This window comes from Ictidomys tridecemlineatus, chromosome 2, assembly GCF_052094955.1.
Source record: "Ictidomys tridecemlineatus isolate mIctTri1 chromosome 2, mIctTri1.hap1, whole genome shotgun sequence".
In the NCBI taxonomy this organism is placed as follows: Eukaryota; Metazoa; Chordata; class Mammalia; order Rodentia; family Sciuridae; genus Ictidomys; species Ictidomys tridecemlineatus.
The window spans coordinates 211591852-211617229 of NC_135478.1; the positions used below are offsets into that span (position 1 = coordinate 211591852).

The 25378-nt window shown below is 39.4% G+C and overlaps 1 protein-coding gene and 1 long non-coding RNA gene across 11 annotated transcripts in view; one reads left to right on the forward strand and one right to left on the reverse strand.

The window, feature by feature from the left end:
• LOC144375462 (uncharacterized) overlaps window positions 1–2295 on the reverse strand; it is a 43210-nt gene extending 40915 nt beyond the window's left edge. For 4 of the 9 annotated variants that reach the window (XR_013435418.1, XR_013435417.1, XR_013435415.1 and 1 more), the window contains exon 1: window positions 2125–2291. This is a non-coding gene — a long non-coding RNA (uncharacterized LOC144375462). Of the gene's footprint in view, window positions 1–2124 lie in introns of all 9 variants that reach the window. The other 5 variants (XR_013435411.1, XR_013435414.1, XR_013435412.1 and 2 more) reach the window with 3 other exon arrangements.
• A 164-nt stretch (window positions 2296–2459) lies between these two features.
• Bpgm (bisphosphoglycerate mutase) lies at window positions 2460–25378 on the forward strand. Of its 2 annotated transcripts, XM_078040570.1 has the most exons (4): window positions 2460–2607; window positions 11742–12403; window positions 15072–15130; window positions 24415–24572. In XM_078040570.1, the coding sequence occupies exons 2-3, from the start codon at window positions 11803–11805 to the stop codon at window positions 15092–15094; spliced, it is 624 nt and encodes a 207-aa protein (XP_077896696.1). In that variant the 5' UTR covers window positions 2460–2607; window positions 11742–11802; the 3' UTR covers window positions 15095–15130; window positions 24415–24572. The 2 variants fall into 2 exon arrangements, with proteins under 2 accessions (XP_077896696.1, XP_005331139.1); XM_005331082.5 differs by lacking the exon at window positions 15072–15130 and having other exon boundaries at window positions 24415–25378.

Below are 25378 nucleotides of genomic sequence, written 5' to 3' on the forward strand. Positions count from 1 at the left end.
TAGTGAGAAAAGTTATTTTCCTAATGTCTACTATATCAGAATTGAATTCCTCATAATTAGTCTTAACGTAAGTTAAAATGAATAATCTTGAGTTTTAAAAACTATATATTGCTTTGGGAGGGGAACTGGGAGAGAAGCAGCAGGAGGAGGGGGCATTTTACTAAAATTACAAATTAGCAACCTTGGGTCCTTGTCTCAGCCCTGCTTCCAACCAAAAATTCTGAGCAAATCACTTAAATTTCAGTTTCTTTACCTGTACAACAAGGAGCTAGAGTTTATTTTGTAAGGCCCTTTATTAGCCTAAAATCCTTTCGAATTCATCTTTGCCTTAGGTGGGCTTAAGAAATTTTGTGAGTCACAACTCACTAGTTAAAAGTTCCTAAGAGACATGCTTCATCAAATAGATCAAAACACAAGGTCCAGGATATGACCATATCACATCCTGGTAACTATGGAAATAGTCCTGCCATAGGAAAACAGTGACTACTGTAATTCTGTTAGTCTCTGTGTATATCTATGTCACAAAGACCACGCTTGCTCCTGACTAAAATTTGCTTTTTAATTCCTACCCAACAGAATCACTGGTAATTGCTTCCATCTTACACCAAAGTAACTTATGATTCTAAAGGGCATGTTTGATATTGTTAAGGCTATATGTGACAAACTAGTATTCAATGGGTATCCATAACAGCAGCAAAATTAAATCCAATGAGCAAGTGTCCATAAGTCCAGAGTCAGTATCCCTAAGTGTCAAATGTCATAAGACTTTGCCACTTAAGAATCGCTTTTTTTTTGGTGCCAGGGATTGAACTCAAGGGTGCTTAACCACTGAGCCACATCCTCAGACCTTTTTATTTTTATTTGGAGATAGGGTCTCACTAAGTTGCTTAGAGCCTCACTAAGTTGCTGAGACTGTCCTGGAATTTACAACCCTCCTGCTTCAACCTCCCCAGCTGCTGGGATTACAGGCATGTGTCACCACTCCCACCTCTAAATGATTGTCTTTTTTAAAAAAAAAAAAATATTTTAAGATGTTGATGGCTCTTTATTTTATTCATTTATTTATATGTGGTGCTGAGAATTGAACCCAGTGCCTCTCACAAGCTAGGAAAGCGCTCTTCATAACCCCAGCCCACTGAATGACTGACTTTATCCTCCACAGTATACATAGCTGGCACGTGGAATAATCAGCTTTGACATATTAGACTGCAGCATCTGAAAAGCTGTTTCCTTAATTCATCCTCATGTGGTATGAAGGAAGGGAAAACAGCAAATGGACAAGTGTCTAGGATTTGGAAGCTGCCTCCTCTAGTTGACTTGAATTCTAGTTAATCTTGGATTTAAATCCAACTATCACTAGGTAGGGGGTTATCACCTACAAGAAGCTGTCGGACCTTGGCTTCCTGCTCTCCCCGAATAAAGGTCTGTTCTTTGAGAACCACGGAGGGATCAAATAATAATGTGTCACAGTAAAAAATAAAATAAAGTTAAATTAAAAAACGTGGTAAGATCATCTTTTCAAAAACATGCATAATTACTTTGAGGACCTGCTGGCTGGTCACAAACCTACTGGACTTGTTGAGAATGAAACAGGAAAAATCCAAAGGATCCCAAATAATAGACAGGAAAGCTTCTAGAAATCAAGAAGGGGAATTTCCCATGTGGTTGGACAAAAATACCATTCCTTATCTTTCCCACCCAAAAGTTCTGACACACACGCTTCAAACCTTGTGTAGAAATTCAAGCCTGCTTGGAAGCTTCCAGGGCCTGACAAGCCAGCATTTTCATAGTTTTCTCTTGTTTGGCCTCCAAATTTATAATTCTCTCCCATTCTACGCCGTCCTACCATTCTTTGTTCTAGAAGCTTTTAGGAAATTCCATTCACCATTTCTTCCCCAGCTAAAATCTTTCAGGGAAATCCCAAGGGAGAGCCTTTAAAGCAGTAAGAGAAAGTAAGAGTGAGCTATTGCCTATAAATCGGGCACCTGAGCAGATTTCTTTTTATTCACGATCTGAGTTACGATCACCAGTGCTTGTTATAAAGGAGCTTTCTTCTGCGATGCCTGCCTGGCTTCATCCCCAGGGCTTAATCCGAAAACTTCCCGTGAGTAAAAGAAATATCACCTCATCTATTCCAAGATTCCTCCAACGCCTCTCTCCCTCGGCAGGTGTTTCCCAACGACGCCAAACACTTTCTAGAATCTCAAACCGTTGGGTCTCCGCAAGCTCCGGGGTTTTCCTATTGCCTTGGCGACGCGCCAGGGTTTGTTTCTCTATTTCCCTAGGCCCAAGCCCGCCCACCGGCTCTGAAACCATATTCTTATTGGCCCAGACGACAGCTCGTCTCCTCATACAGCCAATCATCGCCTCGCTTCTTACCCTTGGGATTTGGGGAACGGAAAAGACCGTGGTCAGTCCCGGGGGGTAGGGCGGAGCCAGGGATGAGCGACAGCTCTCTCTTCCAATAGGCAGAGACATAGGACCTGCCCCGTCTGGCTCCAGGGCTAGAAAAGAGCGTCGATGCCGGTCGTAACGATGAATTCTAGGAGGCGCTGCCCGCTTCGCGGCCCAGAGGAACGGCAGTTGGTGCTGGTGGTCTTTTTGCAGGTGAGTGGTTTTGTTCGCAGTGTTACCCTTGCGAACGTTTCTATATTTAAATGGTGTGGGGTTTTATTTTTGAGGTGCGGAGAAGGCCAGTTCCTATGTTCTCTCAGGTTAGTCGCTGGTCGGAATCTGGCGACCACTCCACCAGTCAAGCTGTGACCCTCAGGTATCCCCGAGGGTCGTCCCCGGTGTTCCTTTTCTCAGCATGCGCCTCTCTGTGAGTGAGAGTGATGTCAGCTGAAAGGAGGAACCTCCTGGGTAGTGGTGTGTGGTTGGCCCGAGGACATCAAGTGGAAGGGATTGATGAACCGCTCTCCTGGACGGCTGAGGCGCGGGGGCAGAGCCCCTTCCATAGCAGACTCCCTGAAGGAGGCAGGGCTGTGCCCTGTATGTAGGGCAGCGGCAGGCTTGGTCCTGTGAGTGTGAGTAGATAGGAAAACAAGCAAACAACAAAAACCCCGAAACCAACTACCCGAACGCTAAGAAAGGAAGGGAGGTGAGTGAAGGCAGTGGTTTCGGGGGCGCCAAATCACAGGTTCACAGAAACACTAAAAATAAAAGTCAGTGCAATTCCCTCTGTTCCACAGGATGGGGACTGATATTGCACCTGAGAAAGTCGAAAGAAATGCATACTTGAAGTTAAGGTCATAGTTAGACTTTGAAGGATAATTGGTTTTTAGCTAACTTAACTTCCCACACCTCCTCCCTTACCAATTAAGCAGGATTTATGGCTCCTGAGTGGTACTAGAGCGTTAACTAACTTCAGGTGGAACCTTTCAGGAAAAAAAAAAAAAAAAACAAATGTTAAGTTTCATTAATAGGTAATAAGGTTTTCTATAATGAAAGCAAAACTCATGACAGTTTGTCTTTTATTTTAAAACTGTTTATTCTGAACCCAGGAACTAAGTTTTTTCCATTTCTGTATTTCTGTAACACCTCACAAGTTGTAGATGCTCCCTAGATGACGGTGGATTTTAGAGAAGTGTCAAACAAATGGCATAGTAGAAGGAACTCCAAGTTAGAAGTTGAGATACCTTGGTTTTAGTCCTGAAACTGTTACTTATTTGTGTGATCTGAAACAAATCGTTTCAACTCTGACTCTTAACTTTCACATCTTTAAAAAGCAGAAGTTAACATTAGATTGTTTCTAGGGCCCATGCCTATATTAGTATATTTTAAAATAAACATGATAGTTTTATTACAAATATACAAGGGAAATCATATTGCAGTAAATTCTTTATCAAATCTGTTAGCAAATAAGACTTCCCAGCTTCAAGAACATGTTCCATATGTAAACTAAACCAAATCAAGTAGATCACTATAGAAAATCTGGAGAGCACAGAAGTATAATATGGCAGAAGGTGTCAATGCTTACTTAATCCCACCACTCAGAGACAACCACTCTTAGTGTTTCAGTCTTTCTTACTCTTTTGCCTTCTATAGTTGGTTGAGATTAAAAGGTATATTCCACTTTAAGTAGTGATTGATATATCTAAATTCACCCATGTATTTGTCTTTGTGTGTCTGGTGCCTAGAGAACAGAGGATACGAAAATGTTTGAATTGAAGTGTTTCTTGAATACCTTTGGAATGAAATCTGGTATGAGAGGATGTTTTTATGGGGAAACGGGACAAAAAGATATTTATAATGAACCCTTTCTTTGAAGCTTGGCCACAAATGTGGGGAAATATATGCTTTATAGAATATGAAACATTGACCACTTTACTAAAGCATTTGAATTGCAGAATATTTCTTGGTATTTAGTGTGCTTCTAGGACTGTCTGTTTCCACCACCCTCTTCCATCCACCACATTTGATTGCATTCTTCCTTTTACTATTTAAACTTCTCTCTAACCTCACCCATCACTGTGCTTTGTTCCCAAATTTTGCTTCTGTTAGTACCATCAGCCAGGCAAGGATTGCTTTGATGGGCTTAGGAACTGGGCCAGTCTTCATGAGTTAGTCCATGTCTGCTCCATTCTACTACTCACTTTTTGTTAGAGCATTTTACCATAATTCATTTAAAGTATTAAATGAATAACACTTCCTTGAGAAGAGTAATTTTGTTATCCTCATTTTATGGATGTGGAACATGAGATCCAAAGAATTTATTCAAGATCATACTGTCAAGAAGCAGAAGAGTGAGTTCATGTTTGGATTTTTTGACTTCATACTTTCTGGGATTTGGGGGAAACAGTTTGTATTGACAGAGTAACTAACCTAAGGAAGTAAATAACCAGAGATAGGAAAGAGGATCTTGAGTGGGCATTTTGCATACTGGTGATACCAAGCAGGCTGAACCAAACTCCATGGCCCAGGCAAATTCTCATATTTATATCTCTTCCCCATGATTGGGATCCTACCTCCTATTGCTTTTTATCATTCTGATCAGTAGAGATATAAGGTTAAGAATAGTTTGAAAAACACCATGAATGAGAGTATTTGCTCCTGGTGAAGAGATTTTTTTTGTTTTTCCTTGTACTGAGAATTGCACCCAGGGGCACTTTACCACTGAGCCATAGCCACAGCCCTTTTTATTTTTAAATTTAAGACAGGGTCTCACTGAGTTACTAAGGGTCTTGCTCAATTGCTGAGGCTGGTCATTGAACTTGTGATCCTCCTGCTTCAGCCTCCCAAGTCACTGGGATACACCACCATGCCCAGCCAAAGATGTTCTTATTACTGTAAATACAAATGGAAAAGTGACTGTAAAATTTTAGGGAAAATAATGGTCCATAGAATATTAAGTACCTTTAGGTACAGTCATATTTGAACATTTGGTATTGTACTTGATTTGAGGGGAAGGCATATTTAGTTAAGATAACTGATGCTCCAAGGAACTAACCACCACATTTTGTTTCCCTTGAGAACTGTTCCTTTTTAATTCATCAGAGACATGGTTAACTTCTTTCTCAGACTTCAAATATAGCCAGCCCATCTTCTATAAAGTTATATTTCTAATTCAATGGGGGTTAAAAGTTGCTCAAAGCTATACAGTGAGGATTTGGACAAAGGATAATATCTGAGTGGTCAAGAAAAACAATGTGAGTATTTGATCTTTAAGTATAAGCTTTGAATTAAAGTTATTCTGGGCCTGTGTTCCTTATTTTATATTATTTGACATTATATTGTTAATTAAGTTTCTTGCCCAATTTTTGGAAATGGAAGAAAACCTAGTTTTTAGGCTGGACTTTACCCTGTAATTTGCCCTTCCTTTTCATGCTTTGTGATACGGAGTCTCACACATTAATTTTGAAGCACTTCAGGAAGGGAAGAAGCAAAGTCCTAGGAATATTAATTTGGAAGATATGATGGTCCCCAGGTATGGGGAGTAGGGTATGTGAAATTATATGGCTTAATAAGAGACAGGAGTAGGGAGCACCAGCAAGATGGCCATGCTACATGAGATTCTGAAAATATTATGAAGTAACCTCAGTAATTATAGTGCCTAGCATGTGCATCATTCCTAGGTCCACTCTCTCTGTTTCTTCCTTGCCCAATAAATACTATGGTGGCATTTATGGAATTTTTTTTGCTTTATAGATAATCTAAATGGAATTTCTAAACACATATAGTGAAAGTTTTTTTTAAGATAGACACAATATCATTACTTCATTTATTTTTTATGTAGTGCTGAGTGCCCCACATGTGAGAGGCAAGCACTCTACCACTGAGCTATAACCCAGCCCCTAGTGAAAGGTTTTCAAAAATCATAAATCACCTTCACAGTTTGTCCTTTGAATCATCTATTTCTTTTCTACCAAGTCAATTGCATAGCACTTAACTTTTAAGCAAGTATGCAGTCCCCTGATATGGAAACACTGGGCCATAATTTATGTAGATGTCTTATAGGGGTAAATCATGCCTGAGTGACAGATTACATTTTGAAGGAAGTTCACAAGATGAATCACATTTTTTCCATAGTTCTCTCTTAAACCCATTCCTAAATAATTCAGTTAAGCAAAAGTCAGGTATACAAACTGATTCAAATATGCTCAGTATTGTCTTCAGTGAAGAATAAAAACAATTATGAATGGGATTCAATTTAAGGTACTGTGCATTTCTGGCCAAAAATAAAATCTGGCGATTTAATAATGTTTATCCTGAGATAGGATGCTTAATTAAGATAATAAATGCTGATGTGATTAGTAGATCCAAGTATGGGATTCAGCTATGCTGGGGGATCTGCATACCTAGACCTTCTGGCTTAGTACCTGATTTTGTACAAGCCCACAAGCTATGAATGTGTTTTACATTTTAAATGGTTGAAGTTAATCCAATGACAGCAATACCTAATGCACAAAAATTACATGAAATTCTAATTTTGGAGTCCAAACATAAAGTTTTTTGGGAACACAGTCGTATTTATGCATCTGTGTATTGTCTACAGCTGTATTAGGCTACACTGGCTGAATTACACAATTGTGCATAATTATGACAGAGATCTTATAGCCCACAGAGCCTAAAAAAATTACTATTTGACCTTTTATAGAAAAAGTTGCTAACATCTGAGTTGGTGATTTCACATTTATTTCTCTCCCATTTTAATAGCCATAATCCTAATCTGTCTTTATTATGTGTTATGAGAATTATTGTAAAAACTTCACCACTAATATTCACACTACTGTTTTTTTCTATTTCTCTTTGTATGTGTAAGTGCTGCCTGATCCTCCTAAAATTTGTGCTGTTAAATCTTTAATGATGTCTCAGTATTTATAGAAGAACCTGTATTCCTTGGCATGGGGTCCTCCTTGGGCCACTATTCAGTCTCATCTTTTTAGACTACTTCCTGGTTATAGCCTATACTTAGGATGACCATACAATTTTCCAAATGGGACATTTAAGTGTGAAATGGGCCCTAGTAATAATGTTGGGGGAGGAAACAGGCCTGTTTTAGGCAAATCGGAATGTATAGTCACCCTACTTATAACCCCAGCTAGTTTGAATGGCTTACTATTCTGTATAGGCACTTGTTCCTTTAACTCCTCTCATTGTCCCCATAGGCTAGAATTCCTTTCTTTTTTTTCTATAAATCTAAATCTTAAATAACTTTTCAAATCCAGCTTATAGTGCCATGTCCATAAAGTCTTACTCAGAAAGAATCTCTCGCTTCCCACCTCCTTTATGATTGAAGTACTTCTCATGGTGTGAATTACTTTCAACTTTAGAGACACACACACACACACACACACACAAAAAAAAAAATCATGTCACCTTTCTTTACTGCTTTGTTGAACACATAATCTGTGTTGGAGTCCATGTTCCTCACAAGCCTACACTTGTGCTCTGCCCTAATGGGGTTTGCAACCCATGTTGCAGAATGTGTTAACTGACTAGGCTGGGGAGACTGAAGGATATTTGGGAATATCATTTATTCATTTTAGTGCAATTAAAGTAGTGAGAAAAATTGGGTTTCCAAAGACACTGAAGGCAGACCCTTGGGTTTATGTGTGGCAGTGGAATAGAATGGTTCAAAGCATAGGTATGTGCTTTGGGGGCCCAGTATAAGACTGAATTCCAGCCCTGCCTCTTCTCCTGTTTCTGAATCTGTAAAAGGAGTAATTATAGAACTTACTCCATGGAATGATGGTTGAGGGTTCAGACAATCCCAAGGACATGGTAAGTACCATATAAATGTTAGCTGTTATGATTAATATCATCATGATCATCACCATAGTACTGTCATAGGTGGGTAACAGACCAAGACAGGATGTAACAATAGAAGCGCTGGAGGAACTGCAGCACTGAAAGCTTAGCAAATTTGTTTTCTGATGAAAGTATCCAGCTTCATAGGAGTCAAAGTGGTGTGAGTCCTAAGAAGGTCTGCACTTAGTAAGAAGTGACTAATCTGTAGCCTTTTGAGAGACATTCCTATAGAATGGTCAAGGCACACATTAGGTGTCAGGGGGACTAAGAAAGTAATGGCTAAAAGGAAGGAAAAACTGGAAAGGAAAGAAAGGGAGGACAAGTCATGTAAAAAATGTTTGGTTAGTAAACTTTTAATTCAAGCCAAACCATACTTTAAAAAGGAAGAAACTCTGGGGAATGATAATCCCTATAAACTGTGTGGCCTTTCTTTGGCATGAAGTAATTATTGATGAAATTTACTGATTATTGATGGAAATTAGTCCTTAAGTGTCAGCAATAGGATAGATGAAGAACCTTGAGAGCAGACTGCATGGTGGTGAGCTTTACCAAAAATAAAATAGTGGAAAGCAAAGCTCGAGGTTTTAAAAGTAATAGTTTTTAATTTGGAGGGGCCAGGTGGAGGCATATATTCTTAGTAAGTTACCTCTTCGTAAGTTGGGGCAACTACTGCTTGACCTGACTTTGTGCCTTGAAGTTCATCTCAAGAGCAGTGATGGGTTGAACCCTCCTTTATACTTTCTTTTTTATATGCATTTTATGAAATGATGGCCTGGGTTTGGAAGGGGTTATAACAGAGATGCTTCTATGATGTGAAGCCAAGTAAGCTCACATCCCCAGACCAAGACTCCAGAGTCCTTGGTGGTGAGGAGGGAGGAGTACAGGGATTGGAAACAGAATACCTAGATCACAGTCCCAATTTTCCATTTAGTGACAATATGTTTTTGGACAAGTTAAACAGAACCTCCATTTTCTTTGTAGAGGTTATGGCCATCTGTGAACATTCCAAACTTACAGTAGAGAAGTTCACTGTATCAAACTATACTGAATAATTCTTGGCTTCTGTTTTACTATGAAATACACTGGGATTCTTTTGTTCAAGCTTGCTAACATCTCAGCTCTGCCAACTGACTGTTTTTACTTTGATGGTTACTTCTAGGATTGTTAAGCATTTGCCTCAGTAATGCAATTTAATAATATGTGTCTTAACTGATTTTGATTTAATCAACAGACCTACTAAATGCTTTGTATGCCTCAAACAATATGGTAGGTTCTAGAGATACAACATGACTAGCACCGGTCTGGATGCAGCTTGGTCTAAGGTGTATGTATTCCTCAGGAGCTCCTTTGCATGCATTCAACAGTTAAATACGGAAAGTCAGTTGATAGTACCAAGGAGGAGGGAAGGAAGTTTTCATTTACCTGAGATAGACTTATGGGTTTGGTACTTAGCCTATATATTCACCTCCCAACACACACACACCCCAATACCCATTCATTGGATGTATTGCTTTGTCTCTTTTGAGTGAGGGGACCTGAAGCTGGAGCTTCATTAACCTCATGAAAGTTCTGCTCCTGGACACAGGCAGTCACCTGGCAAAGCACTGCCCAGATGGCTTTTGTCAGCTTCTTTCTTCTGCCTGATATGCCTCTCCTAGGTTGAAGATAGGGATATGGTACTCCCTCCCTAGAGATTCTCAGCCCTGTGAGATGCTTTCACCTGAGCCCTGAGCACTGTCCCTTCTAGTCACCTGGGGCTTTCTTGCTCCATGTGCACCAAAGCTTCAAATCTGATGCTTGACAAGAAAGGGACACCACAATCCTAACTAGTAGCCTTTCAGCTACTTGCTAATCACCTCAACCAGATTTCCTTCCTGAGTCTTGCAGCCTTATTTAAAAGACATTTATACTTTAGAATCTCTAGGAATTACTAAAGAAAAGTAGAAATTAGGCCTAAATTCCAGTGAACTTTGTCAGTGATGTTATATAACTGTCTGTGAATCTCAGTTTAAGTGGGACAGAAAATCTCTAGTTAATGGAAATTGCCAGGGCTGGGGATGTGGCTCAAGCGGTAGCGCGCTCGCCTGGCATGCGTGCGGCCTGGGTTCGATTCTCAGCACCATATACAAAGATGTTGTGTCTGCCAAAAACTGAAAAATAAATATCAAAAAATTCTCTCTCTCTCCCTCTCTCTCTCTCTCTCTCTCTCTCTCTCTCTCTCTCTCTCTCTCTCTCTCTCTAACACACACACACACACACACACACCCCTACCTCTCTCTTAAAAGAAAAAAGAAAGAAAGAAAAGAAATTGCCAAGAATGGCAGAAAACCAGGCCTTGATGCTCTTATAATCTTTGCTCCCCAGTGTGGAAAAACACTGGGGTGGAGGTGGAAAGTGCCAGGCATGTCAACCAAACCACATTTGTCAGTGTAGATATGTCCACTGCAAGGAGAGTGAAGGCCGGCTGACAGCCCATCTGCAGATTTTCCAGGGGACAGAGTGGACCCATAGATCTTTGGGCCTGCAGTTTGAATATAGGGGATTCAAAATCACTTTTTAGGTTGCATGTCCCACTTTACTAGATTCTTCTCCTGCTAAGATGTGGCTGGTGTGTGTAGTTTTATCTGCAGGGTTGGGGAGGAGGAGGAGGCAGTACCTCCTTATCAGTGTGGCTCCTCTCCCTCCCACAGACCTGAGTCCTGTTAATCTCTTTCTACAGGCCACATCTCACAGCTGCTTGCACTGGATAGGTTGTTTTACATCCGGATTTATTCCTGCCAATAGCTCCATCTTGAGGCAGGTGAAAGATTATTTCGGTGACACCATATTTGGTTTAATGTCACCTAAAATCACTTTTCATGTATGAATATTGAGCCAGTGTGTCTTATGTACCTTGAATTTGCTCTTACATGGTGTAGCCTATAGAATTAAAAGAGCTGGTTGCCACCAGTCAGTGATATATACCAGATCTATGTGATGGTTCACTGAGATAACCTGTTTAATAACTTCTGTAATAATAAGAAGGTGAGGCTGGAAAATATTTCTTTTCCCATTGGAGGAAAAACAAAGTAAGAAGCATGCCTTCGATGTAGAGTCAGCTGCTAGGAGCTGGGAGTTCCCAGCTACTAGTCATGTTTTTAGACATCTATAACTCATTCTATTGAATCCTCTCTACTATAAGTATAAACTATCTTTTTATCTGGCAGAAACACAGCATGCCATGAGAATGAAGTGTTCTGTTGTTTTACATTATAAAATTAACATTATCCAGCCATCAGAAAATTTAAGTCAACTATGTTGTCTATAATTAATTGTCTGGAGAATATGCTTGTATGCAGTACAGTAGATGAATACCGGATGTCTGACGTCAAAACTGTTCAAAGGAATTTCAGTTTATTTTAGAAACTGGTTGTTGTAAAACTGTGCTTCCTTTCCTAGGTAGTCATTTGAATAATGAATATAACTTGTACTTTTTGTTCTTCTCTTGCTAGATGTATTGCCGTCCTTAAACAGTATCCCATTCAAAAACGTCAGGGAACCACAGCCATCAGGATGTCCAAGTATAAACTTATTATGCTAAGACATGGAGAGGGTGCTTGGAATAAGGAGAACCGATTTTGTAGTTGGGTGGATCAGAAACTTAACATCGAAGGAGAGGAGGAAGCCCGGAACTGTGGGAGGCAGCTCAAATCATTGAACTTTGAGTTTGATCTTGTATTCACATCCATCCTTAATCGGTCCATCCACACAGCCTGGCTGATCCTGGAAGAGCTGGGGCAGGAATGGGTTCCTGTGGAAAGCTCCTGGCGTCTGAATGAGCGTCACTATGGAGCCTTGATTGGGCTGAACAGGGAGAAAATGGCTTTGAATCATGGTGAAGAACAGGTGAGGCTCTGGAGAAGAAGCTACAATGTGACCCCACCTCCCATTGAGGAGTCTCATCCCTACTATCATGAAATCTACAGTGACCGGAGGTATAAATTATGCGATGTACCCTTGGATCAACTGCCACGGTCTGAAAGCTTAAAGGATGTCCTGGAGAGACTCCTTCCCTACTGGAATGAAAGGATTGCACCTGAAGTACTAAAGGGAAAAACTGTTCTGATATCTGCTCATGGGAACAGCAGTAGAGCACTCCTGAAACATCTGGAAGGTACTACTTATAGAGGTCACTAAGTATTAAAGTTGGGCCTTAACCTAGAAATTAAGCTATTGAAACACTATTTATATAATAGACTTTCCTTGTCTTTGTCCCTTTGTCACTTCAGACTTAAGTAACTTGTTCCAAAATCCAAACTCCTGTGCCTTTGACACGGGAAGCAGAGGTTTTCAGACCCTATATGATAGATAATGAATTCTGCCCTCTAAGTTTCTGAATCAGTCGGTATGGGGTGCAGCCTGAGAATAGGGGTTTCCAGGTGATGCTGACACTGCTGCTTGGTGTTCCACACTTTGAGAAGCACTGATGTGAAGATTTTTTGTTGTAAGATAAAAGGAGTCTAGCAAGGGCAATCTGCAGGGTTGAAAGTAAATTTATTTAGTTTTTCAAGTTAAGTAAATTATCTAGACTTCAGTTTTGCCCACTTTCTTCAAACTTTAAATTGATTTTTTCTTTTGGCAGTACTAGGGATTGAATTCAGGGGTACTCTACCACTGAGCTAGCTGCACCCTCAGCCCTTTTTATTTTTTATTGTGAGACAGGGTCTCATTGAGTTGCCAAGGCTGGCCTTGAATTTGCTATCGCCTGCCTTAGTATCTGGTTACACGTGTGTGCCACCAGGTCTGGTTGACCCCCACCGGTGGGGGGGACCCCAGCTTTAAACAGTTGTGGCTGTGTTTTCAGACCTAGCTTCCTGACCTGTTCTTTTATTCCAGTCCTGTTTTCCTAGATCAGGTCACTGATTGGGAGAACGTTCTAGGGGAGGAAAATATAGCCACAGTTGGCTTTTTAATTTATCTTGAGTCAAATGAAAGCTTGGAGCTAATTAGCCTTAATTTTCTTTCAACTACTGAGTCCTACTCTATTGTTAACCTTTTGTCTAAGTCACAGGAACCCTTCTGAGGACTCTGGCTCACTTCTGTGGGGTGGTAGTGACTGCACTGACACCTTCAGGACATCCCTCATCCCACCTCCCTTTACTAATCCACAGGGATGTGCTGTTTGAGTAGTCTACTCTATTTTTCTGTTTTCATCACTGTTAGCATTTAGCTTACAGGTTTTAGACTCATTTCTCCATCATTCCTATTTACTGTGCTTTGCTTTTCTAGAAGAGGCTGTGTAAAGGTGAAGAGGTTGATACTGTGAAGGAGTAAGTAGAAGGAGGCTATTGGTAACAAAAAATAAAGTGATCTTAGTGAGCTTACTTTGCTATAATTTTACACCTGACATCTGTTACTCAGGCAGATATCTAAAATCTACATACTTTATTAGCTATTAATAACTTCATTGACTACACATGGCACTTGATCTGTTTGTGTGTGCACACACATTTACTCAGCTAAGTAAAGGAAAAGGATTCTTCCTTGTTCAGAAGAATCAGGTATTTGATGAAGTGACATGTAACTTCATCATAATAGACTATAATATTTTATTGCTTGAAGAAGAGTTGAGGTTCCTGTCAGACAACAGCGAACTGAAATTCAGAATTTCAAAGTTTCTGCCAGAAAATATGTTTTATCCAACTATGCAAACTCCTTTTCCAGAGACGGGGCTTAGATCTTATTGTAGCCAGGCTCCCTTCCCCAAAGAAAATACCACTGTCTCCTTCAGGATCTTTCTTTCCTCCCCTTTTTAGCCCAGGAAACTCCCCTTCAAAAAAGTAAGAAAAAAAAAAGCCCCCTGCTGTTCAATGCCATTTACTCCTCACTTGCCTTCAAGATCTCTTTCAGATTATTCTTCAGCCCCAACTACAGCTCATTCCAGATGCCCTCTCCTATTAGTGCATTGCTAATTTAACTCTTTATTACTGTTCTTTTTAAGGGAAATGGGAAGACGGTTTAACCTGTGGTAGTTAGAGAGACACCCCATGGTGGGGGTGGAGGGAAATTACTTATAAAAGGTAAGATCAGATATAGGAAAAAAGCTTACTTTTGTATATATAAGGGAAGTTATATTGGTTAAAAGAGTAAAATATTTGTGATCATTACATTTATCTGATTCCTAGTCATGCTTTTTGCATGTTTATTTAAAAATTTTTCATAAAATGGACTCAATTTTTCCCTGTCTGAGCCTTAAACAGCTTGATCAAGCTTAAAGCATATTACCTATGCCTGGGGAAAAGGTGTGGTAACAGATGGAATCAATGACAGCATAGTGTTCTGTCCTAAAACTACTTTCTTAATTTGTTTAAAAGCTGTAATTTTGGGGTAGGAAGAATGAGGACCCCAGTTAAATACCTAATTAGAATATTGGTCTACCCTGCAATCTCATGGTGCCTAAAGATCTTTCCACTGAGATATGCTAGTATTACTCATCTGCTCTAACATCTACATTTAGAGGTGTCTTCTGCATACCTTAGCAACAGAGAGTGTGGTTCTTAAGTTGTTATGTTATTTTTCAAGTGTTCAATACTATGGCATTACCATATAGGCAGTCAAATCCTGACTGACACTTCTTCCTTATTGGGGAAGGAGACAGGTGCTGTGGAAGGGAATGAAACCCAGAGAGGCTCAGATGACTTGGCGGTGATCATGATAGTTAGAATCATGAACTCTGCCCAAAACCCAGTCTGAGGAGTCGCTGCATGTGATTACCACCTGGACGTTTTTTGTATATTTTTTTCCTGAAAATTATCAATTTCCTCAATCTATTCTTTATTTAGAAAACTATATTGTAAGCAGCTGAGTCCAGAGAGTCCTTGGCAGGTAAACCACAACAAAGGTAATGTAATGAATGCATTGAGTCTTAAATCATTACTGCTGTTGTCATAATATTGTGGTCTGAATTGTGCTCCCTAAGCTCTACAAGGTGGGCTTTTGGGGAGTGTATATGAATAGAGACATTTTACATGCATATCTCATGTAATGTAGAAACTTTCATGTGACTCTGAATTCACTGGAAAGTTATGGTTATGTATCTAGGTCATAATTTTATTTCATTTGATTATTGATCACTAAGCTATTCTGCCTAAAGAAACTGCTGTAATAAAAAGGAGCAAACTACTGATCTACCCAACAAGGTGGATGAATCTCAATTGCATTATGCTAAGTGAGGGAAACCGGGCTCAAAAATCTATGTACTGTATAATACCTTTTGTGTGGCATTTGGGAAGAAGCAGAACTATCAGGACAGAACACAGATCATTCAGGGAAGGGCAGGCTGCAAAGGCTGAGGGAATTTGGAGAGATGATAGAGCTGTGTTATTTCGTCACTGGTAGTGGTCATATTACTATATGAAGTTGTCAAAACCAATAGAACTATACACCAAAAAAGGTGAATGTTGCAGTATGAAAATTATACCTTGAAAAAATACCTGCTTTATCCAATGAAAACACCATCGCCCTAATTAGAACCTTGATTTTTTTGCTTTATAAAATCATAGCCAAGGGGAGCTTGTTGTAGGATGAACCTACCTGCACTCACCTGGAGGGTCTTTGTTACGCTTCTCAAAGCATCAAGAGCTCTCTGGTGCTGCCTCTGTTTAGCAATATCAAATCATGGTCAGTAGAGGAAATTGCCTTTTTAAATTATTTATAAGGTGCTGGACCTTGAAGGTTTTTGTTTGTTTTTGTGGTCACAGTGAATGGAACCCAGGGCCTCATACATGCTAGGCAAGTGCTCTATACTGAGCTGCATCCTCTATCCAACCATGAACTTTTATTAGGGTCTTGCTAATGTTACTTAAAGGTCATGAGCTCTTCTCCTAAAGGTTTTTCCATCTCAGAGCTATGACTGCTTCTTTGCCACCAAACTTTGGAGCCTTAATTAAGCTTCCACCTGCTGTTTTTCTTCCTCACAACCACTTAGTCTAGGAGTAGGTCAACAAGGACCTCTTGGAGCCAATGCAGATGAATAGTACAAGTAATGTTGCTGATTCAGAGTTAAGTAACATGTTGTCTAAGAATTGCAAGCATGGGAACCACATGTCACTGCCTAGGTAAGGCTTTGTGGCTGATTGAGATGCCTCAACTATGTCAAATGACTTATTCATATAATTTTTTTTTTTTTTAGTACTGGGGATCGAACCCAGAAGCACTTTAACCAGCCCTATATACCCAGCCCTTTTTATTCTTTATTTATTTTTGGTGCTAGGGACTGAACTCATGGCCTTGTGCACGTGAGGCAAACACTCTACTAACTGAGCTTTATCCCCAGCCCTTTATTCTTTATTTTGAGACAGGGCCTTACTAAGTAGCTTAGGGCCTTGCTAAGTTGCTGAGGCTGGCCTCAAACTTGTGATCTTCCTGAGCCACTGGAATTATAGGTATGTGCCACTGTGCCCAGCTATTTATATAATATTTTTGCTTGTAAATGATATGTAGTTTGGGTGTTATTTTTCTTTCTTTTTTAAGAGAGAATTTTAATATTTTTTAGTTTTCGGCGGACACAACATCTTTGTAAGTGGTGCTGAGGATCGAACCCAGGCCACACGCATGTCAGGCGAGCACGCTACCGCTTGAGTCACATCCCCAGCCCCGGGTGTTGTTTTTCTTTCATCTGATAGCTCTTAATACTTTCAGAAGAAAGAAGAAGGGAGAAGGGCTGGGGATGTGGGTCAATGGTTAAGTACCCCTGGATTTAATCCATGGTACCAGAAAGAAGAAGACAGAAGAAAAATGACAATATTATATAGTAGGAAAATTTCTTAAGGGATTAGTTTACTGATTTTTAGAAACATAAATAATGACCTGTACTATGCTAGTAAGTCCAGGTTATAGCAGGGCCCACCTCTGACAGCTTCAGACACACTTCTTGCAAAGCACCGTGAAAAATTTCAACACAGGCTTAGTATCTAAAAGCATCTTGTTCTGTAGTGTTCCAGACAGGCGTGTGTGTCTTTCTCTGTGGTCAGCATAGTCACTTCCTGTTTGTTTCCTGCTGGTCCACATTGAAGGAAAAATCAGGTACCAAATTGAGCGTTGGATGTAGTCTGACCTTGCCAGAGGAAATAGAATGTTTAGTCTGGGCCCAAGCACTGGATTAGGCAGTTCAAGTTTGGAGTAAGAGTAGCAGGCAAGACTCTCACGTTAAGATAGACTTGATCCCTGAAGAATTGTATGCAGCTGCATGCATAGCAAGGCAAAGAAGTGGCCAGGTGAAATTAGAGAATTGGGGAGGAAAGGTCATTTGGGACTAGCTGTGGGGATGGGGACTAAATTAGTCACCTTTGGCATTTAGTGTGATATTTTCAGAAGCAGCAAGTTCAGGCCTCTCTTCAGTTGCCTGGTGGTATGCTTAAGCTTTCTTGTGTTTCAGTATAAAAGATGTATAGTAACCTCTATTTTTAAACCTTATATGCAGTATTAACTATAAAATTAAATGTGGAATGGATACTTCTCTCTGCCTTATTCTAAATCAGAAGCTGCCATTCTATCATCATGTTACAATAGTCAAATATCTCACTTTCAATTGTTTCCCTAGTCTGCCTATTTTAAAGTTGTACATATATAGCATTCAGATTTTAAAGAACTAAAACTAAAAACAGGTTGATCATCTATGAAATTCAGAATCTTTTAGCTCTTACTGGTGACAGAAAAATATAGAACTCTTATCACAAATTGTCAGTAGAATTTTAATTATGATTTGCTTGACTGGAAGGGAAGTGGGAAATGGGTGGAACCTCACAGTTGAATGAACTGACTGCAGCTGGTTCTCTTCTCCTAATCCTAAAGTGTCAAAATGTATGCATTTCATTCTATCCTCTAACAAATCTTTCTGGCTCCCTTATTGTCTCTTCTCCCAGTTCCTGAAGTTCAAGATTTTTCTAGCAAACAGTTTAGAGAAAACCAAAGAATATGTTGAAGACATTTAATTTGAAGTATTTATTAGCACTAAATGTAAGCAACTTTTTGTTCAAGACTAAGAGCCTTTTAACCCTCCCATTTTTTCTTGTTAAGTTCAACACAATCTTTAATCAAGGCTTCAACCATAAAAGACTAGATTCAGTTTGAAAGCCCAAGAAATTAGAGTTCATTCAGTTCAGCTATGTGCCCAGGGTCCACAAAATCAGGTTCTGATTTTGGGCCTAGGGATTTAGCACCTCCATGTGAATTAGACATATAAGGTCTAGCCTTTTGAGGAGTTTATGTTTTCCTTTTAATCTTTCTAAAATCTGGCCAATTGGAATGCTTTCATACATTAGCTTTATATTTTGAAAATTTTAATTAATCTCTTATCCCTCGTAGATTTTAGTTATGTGTAAAAAGTATATTCATATAATAAATACATGGTGGTGGACACCTGTGATCCCAGTGACTTGGAAGGCTGAGGCAAGAGGATAACAAGTTCAAGGCCAGCTTGGACAATTTAGTGAGACCCTGTCTCCAAATAAAAGTAAAACAGGAGCTTGGGATGTAACTCAGTAGGGCACTTGCCTAGCACAAGTAAGGCCTTAGGTTCAATTCCTAGTACTGCAAAAATAAATAAATGAATAAGTAAATAAATTAATGCAGAGTGTGTCTATTTAGTGTATCTATATGGTGAACCATATAACTAAATATATTCTGGATCCTAGGAGCTAACCCATAATAGTGCTAACTTGCAGTCAAACAAATATTTATAAAAATTGGTGCAATGGTAAGACCTTACTTTAAGAGCCAGTGTGATAAAGGAATGGATTAGATATAGTAGACATAGATCCTGTTCTCAAGAAATTCATGATGTTGATGGGAGAAGCTAGCACTTGCACAAACCCTTTCACAAAAGGCACAGTGGTAAGCCCTGCCATCCATGTACAGTGTATGTGACTGTTCTCATTATAGTGACTTGGGGGAGGCACTTATAGATGCAGATTTGACTTTCTGGAAATGACTACCTAGGCAGAGTTACATCCTTGACTTTCTTACTAGAAATATTCCAGTCATTTAAATTGGTCACAGTTAATTCCTAAGTGCCCCTTACAAGAAGAGTCTAGAAAAGACAGTGGGTACATGAATAGATGTCTATAAAGGGACCACGATGGAGATAAGTAGTTTCAGTGTGAGAGCTTGTTGATATTTCTTTGTAGAACATTCTTGAGCTCTGTATTAAAAAAAAAAAAGGCCAGTTATCAGATAGGTGATATGCTAGCTAGCCACTCATTTTAGCTTTCAAGTCATGTCCCAGTGAATGAGTCTGTAGTAAGATTATATAATACACCCCTCATTCACTTTGGTTTAATCCAGTGCAGATTCAGTGTTCTAGCCTCAGGAGTTCTGTTGGCTTAACTTCCTTAGGATGCAGAACATAGCTTATGCCAAGATTGAGTAATGAGTGACGGCTTCACTGTGGTTTTTCTTAATTTGCTCTTTTAAAATTTCAATTGCTTAAGTCTCATTGACTGATTATTAACCAGTCTAAGTATTTTAAATATTTTTAAAGTAATTAGTCTACTGTGAATGGCCTGAAGAGTCAATAAAGTGGAATATTAACTTTATTTATTGGAAAAAGAGTACTTTTGTTGTGTGCTTCTTCCTTTATAGGTGAAAGATGATGTTTCTGGTGGCCTTTGTTTAATGGACTCACACAAAACTGGGTTGTTAGCGAAGCTATAGGTGTGAGTTTGAGAATGTTATTAAAGAGAGGACCTAGGTAGATTTGAATTCATGGACAAATAAGTGGGTCCCACATGTGCCCTAGTTCCTTTGCAAAGACCTCAAACCTTTTTTTGGGTCATGCGGACAGTACCCTAAACCTGCCCCATCACAATTCCAGTGTGTTAGCTACTTCAAGAGCTAGCCAAACCTGTCTATGCCCTTTTTCAGTCCTAGGAATACCAGGTGCTGGTGTCCAGTGAGAACCTAGCCTGTCACAAGAGCAGAAAAAAATATAAACATTGCACCTCTTTCCTTCTGTGGTGGTGGAAATTACCATAAACAAGTCAGATGACTATAGTGTAAGCCCTAGGATTTGGAAATTAACAATAACAACAGCAACAAAATCTAAGAACAGCTCCACTTTGACTGCCTTAACAGTCTTGTGACTTGAGCAGGTTTATTTAACCTTTCTGAACCTGTTTAGTACTTGTGTAACAGCTTTTTTGCTGGTGTAATTCACATACAGTCTATATCACTCATCGTGTACAATTTAGTGATTTTTATTTTATTATTTTTAGTTTTGTCATGGTACTGTGGGTCAAACCCAAGGCCTCACTTTACCACTAAGCTAAACCTAGACCTAGCCCTTCATTGCTTTTTAGTATATATTTGTCCCTTGGTATCCGTAAAAGACTGGTTCAGACATTCTTGCAGATACCAGAATCTGCAGATGCTCAAGATCTTTATATACAGTGACATAGTATTTGCACATATCCTCCTATCTACTTTTAAGTCTTCTCTAGATTACTTATAATACATAATACAATGTAAATACTGTTGTACTATGTTGTTTAGGAAATAATGACAAGAACAAAAAGTGATATAGCTATATTTTAAAAGTCTTTTCCATTCCTGGTTGATTGAATCCATGGGTGAGGAATCAGTGGATATGGATTCACAGAGTTGTAAATCCACCACCACAATCAGTTTTAAATTATTTTCGGAGGCAGGTGGGGAAAGGTTGACCAAAGGATACTAAGTTATAATTAAATATAAGTAAGAAGTTCTGGTGTGCTGTTGTGCAGTAGAGAGGCAATAGATAACAATTGTGTACTATATATCTTAAAAAAAAACTAGAAGAAAGGATTTTAAATGTTTTCACTATAAAGAATTGATGACTGAGAAGATAGATGTTTAATTAGATTTTCATTACCTTCATGTACCCTTCTGCTGTCACTACCCACAATTATGTCACTTCCCCCTAACTATAGGTAACTAATCTACTTTATGTCATTATTTATTAATAGAATCATACAATAGTGATCCTTTTGTGACTGGCTTTTTTATTTAGCATGTTTTATTTAGCATGTAAGCAGGATGGGGGTACTTCATTTCCTTTTATTCTCAAATAATATTCCTTTTTTATGACTATGTGACATTTATTTGTTTATTAGTTGATGGACTGCTATGGTTTTGGCCTAGAAAAGTTCCCTGAAAAGCTCATGTTTTGAAAGCATGATCCCTAATAAAGCAAGAATCAGAGGTGGGGCTTTTAGGCAATGATTAGGGCTAAAACTCTGTTAGTGCATTAATCCATTTAGTAGAGTAATGGTTTGTATGGACTACTGGGTGGTAACTGTAGACAGATGGGGCATGGCTAAAGGAAGTAGGTAACTGGAGAATGACCTTAGACTCTGTTTTGTCCCTGCCTCTCCTCCCTCCCTGGTTCTTGGTTACCATCAGTTGAATAGCTTTCCTCCTGTCATACCCGTCCACCATGATGTTCTGCCTTACCTCAGGCTCAGAGCAATAGAGCCAGCCAGCCATGACTGAGACCTACGAAACCAGATTAGTTAGAGACATCTGTGAAATCTTTTTCTCTCCAAGGCTTATAGATTCTAGAAACAGATAAAACATGGTCTTGCACAACAGATGATTATAGAAAGTACTTGGTGTCCCTGTGTTTCTCAGACCTCTAAGATGTCTCTGCTTTTCCTAACCATTAAGAATGAAATAGAGAAACTCTGGTTTTGGAAGAAACTATCCTCCCTCATTTCATTGGAGGTAAAATCCTGCCCAAAGTCACACATGTTCTTCACTAGAGTACTGTACTCAGCTACTGGTTAGATGGGTGAGTCAAGATTGAGGACTTCCAGAATTTTCCCTGGATCTCGGAGGGAGAACTGCTGGATTGTAAGCCCCAATGGTGCCCTGGCTCTAAACCACATACTGTTGAACTCCCCTCCCGCACAGCCAGCAGACATTTCCTGACCCAGTGGAGGCAGAGGACTTTTAGAATTTAGAGCGCTCATCTCCCAGCTAACCAGCTGGGTGCCTGTCTGAATGCATCTGTTCTTGCCAGCTTTAGTTTGTGGGGATAATCCTGAGTAAGATTGCAACATGAGATGAGGGCAGGGCAAACAGTCTTCCCTTTAAGTCCTCTACCTGTTAGGGGTAGAAGAAATGGGTACTTTTCCCTGTATGTTCATTTTTAAGCTAGTCCTCTTATCCCACAACCTTTGGTAATGCTCAGAAAGGTAAAGCATATGTTTCTTTTTTCTTCTCTTTTTAACTTGACAGAGGGATTGGAAGCCCAGAGAAATTTTTTACCTAAAACTTTACAGTTAGTATATTGAGGGGAGGTGATTGGCCGGCACACTTGGAAGAGACAATCTCTTACAAGTTAGGATTCTTTTGTTTCATAGTTGTTCTAATTTGGATAGTTTGTACATAAGAGTTAGTAGGTAGCTCTTCTGGTCCTAGACCTGAAATTGGAATAAAGAGCCATCCCACTGAGTAAGGATTCAGTGCATTGATTCTGTGGCTCTTGGCTGGTATAGTTATAACCAGTGACTTATTAAAATGACAAAGTGCACTTATAGTTAACTAGTAATAATTTATTCTGCCACCATCAAATAAGGACAACCTTGGACTCGTCTCACAATTTGCTCTGCCTAGATCCTTCCTATCTTATGGAATAGAAACATATGATTAGAATTTAGAAGTCTATGTAATTAAAACACTTATGTCCCCCTTCCCCTGCCACTACTGGGGATTGAACCCAGGAGCCCTCTACCACTGAGTTACATCCCACCCAGCCCTTTTAATCTTTTATTTTGAGAAAGGGTCTCATTAAGTTGTCAAGTCTGACCTGGAACTTGCTATCCTTCTGCCTCAACCTCCCAAGTCACTGAGATTATAGAGCATTTATGTTTTTTGAATTTTTGTTTTGTTTTGTTTGGAGTATGGAGGATTGAACCCAAGAGCACCTAACAACTGAGCCACAAACTGGCCCTTTTTAAATATTTTATTTAGACACAGGATCTCACAAAGTTGTTTAGGGCCTTGCTAAATTGCTAAATCTGGCTTTGAACTTGCCTTAGCCTTCTGAGCTGCTAGGATTATAGGCATGCACCACTGTGCCCAGCCAATTGTTTTTTTAAAGTAAATAATTTGAATATTTTCAGTTGCTTTTTAGTTTGCTCCATCTTTTTTCTCATAGCTTCTGTTTTTCTGTTTTGAACTCGGAGAAGCCCAGGTATAGACTTCTGTGTTTTAATCCAAGTTTTGCCATTTGCTCTGTGTGGTCTTGAGTTATTTAACCTCTGTGTGCCAGAAATTGTTACATGGAGAAAACAGTAACTTATAGCCTCATATAATACATATAAAGTACTTACAATAAGTAAGCCAGGCATGGTAGTACATACCTGTTAACCCAGCTACCTGTGAGGCTTAAGGCTGGAGGATTGCAAGTTCAAGGCCAGCCTTGGCAATTTAGGGAAATTGTCTCACAAAAAGAAAAGTACCTAGCATGTATGTGCTCAGAATGTTAGCTGTTTATTGTTAAAAGTAATTGTAATAATGAAAATATTGTTATTACCACGGTGACCATTATAACTATGGTAATTCTTCTGCTTCAGATTGAATTACCCACAATTGTATTTAAAAAAGGATTAAAGGTGACCTGTCCATTATGCATATCTTCCTAGTAGTGGGATGTAAAGGGACAGTTGGAGAATGAGGGCTGTTTACAAAGCATACTGTAAAGTCCTTTCCTGATTCCCCTGGGCTGTGTTCCCTAAGCCTTGGGGGAGAATTCCTGCTTGAATTCCTGGGGTTTTCCAAGCTCACTTAGTGTTTGAAAACCAGCCACATTCCCATCAAATGAACTAGATTCAGACATTAATGGAAAGTCCTAATTTTAAGACCAGTGTGGAAAAGATGATTTCAATTCCTTCCACATGTAACTAGGCAGGAGCAGGTTGCCCCAGAAGTTATATACTGTTTTAAGATTCAGCACTTGATGTGAATCCCTAAATTTCTAGAAAGTTCCCGGCATTATAAAATTGTAGTTGGAAACCCTTACAGCACCTGGCCTGGTTTCAACCAAACAGTTAATATGGAACTAAGTCAATGTGCAGTTAAACAATTAAACAGAACTCCCTCTGGAGTTTGTTTTTAACACTTGTCCCTTTCTCTTCTGCTCAACAGGTATCTCAGATGAAGACATTATTAACATTACTCTCCCTACTGGAGTCCCAATTCTCCTGGAACTGGATGAAAACCTGCGTGCTGTTGGGCCTCATCAGTTCCTGGGTGACCAAGAGGCTATCCAGCAAGCCATTAAGAAAGTGGATGATCAAGGAAAAGTGAAAAAAGTCCCATAGTGTCTCCAAGTACTGCCTAAAAATAGACGCAGAAGGAATGGCATGCTGTGTGTTACGGGTGCTGATTTCTCTCTTTTTCCCCCCTGATTTTCCATATTTTTTTCCAGGGATAGATTGTGCAGCAGAATTTTGTATAGGTAACTAGATAACTTATCCAGGCTGGGATGAAGCATTAGAGTACCTAAGAACTAATGGCATTAGTCTTAGGAGTTAGCTTTCTTGCTAGGCCTGTTTGAATTAGGCACAAATTAGTAACCAGGGGTGTTTAATTGAGGTTGTTTTGTTAGTTTCTGAGTTGGAAGAGTAACAGGTGGAGATGAAGTTTAAGGTATTTATTGTTCAATAAATCATTATGGAGTCACCATGGATGGGCACTATTTCAATAAGTAGTTCACCTTTTATTTAATAAGACTTTCTGAAATGATAGTAAGGAATACTAGATAATACACTGTATGTAAGTATTTATTACTAGTCTTTTCCTCTAGGAAAGGGGATCCTTTGGTCATTAAGACCACAGGTCCATTTATTTAATGGGAAAATCACAGATGGGTCCTTCAGGAAGGCCAGCAGCCACTACAATAACAGCAGAAGCAAGGCCCCTAACTTTCTCTAGTCCAGAGTCATCCTTTGTTTGGTATTCAGTAGAATTCTTCTTTGGCCACTAGAATGGTACAATATAGACAACTATGGCTGTTTATGTTCATTTTGGGTTTTGTTTTAGTTTTTTGAACTTTAATTGTTGGGTACATAGGGTTGGTTTAAAAATAAAGTTCTGTGACTGAAAATGA

What these genes read in the sequence shown, in the direction of transcription:
- Bpgm (XM_005331082.5), top strand. Translation starts at nt 11,803, where the DNA reads ATGTCCAAGTATAAACTTATTATGCTAAGACATGGAGAGGGTGCTTGG. An exon ending in ACTCCTGAAACATCTGGAAG is followed by an intron (nt 12,404 to 24,414) that starts GTACTACTTATA and finishes TCTGCTCAACAG; the next exon opens with GTATCTCAGATGAAGACATT.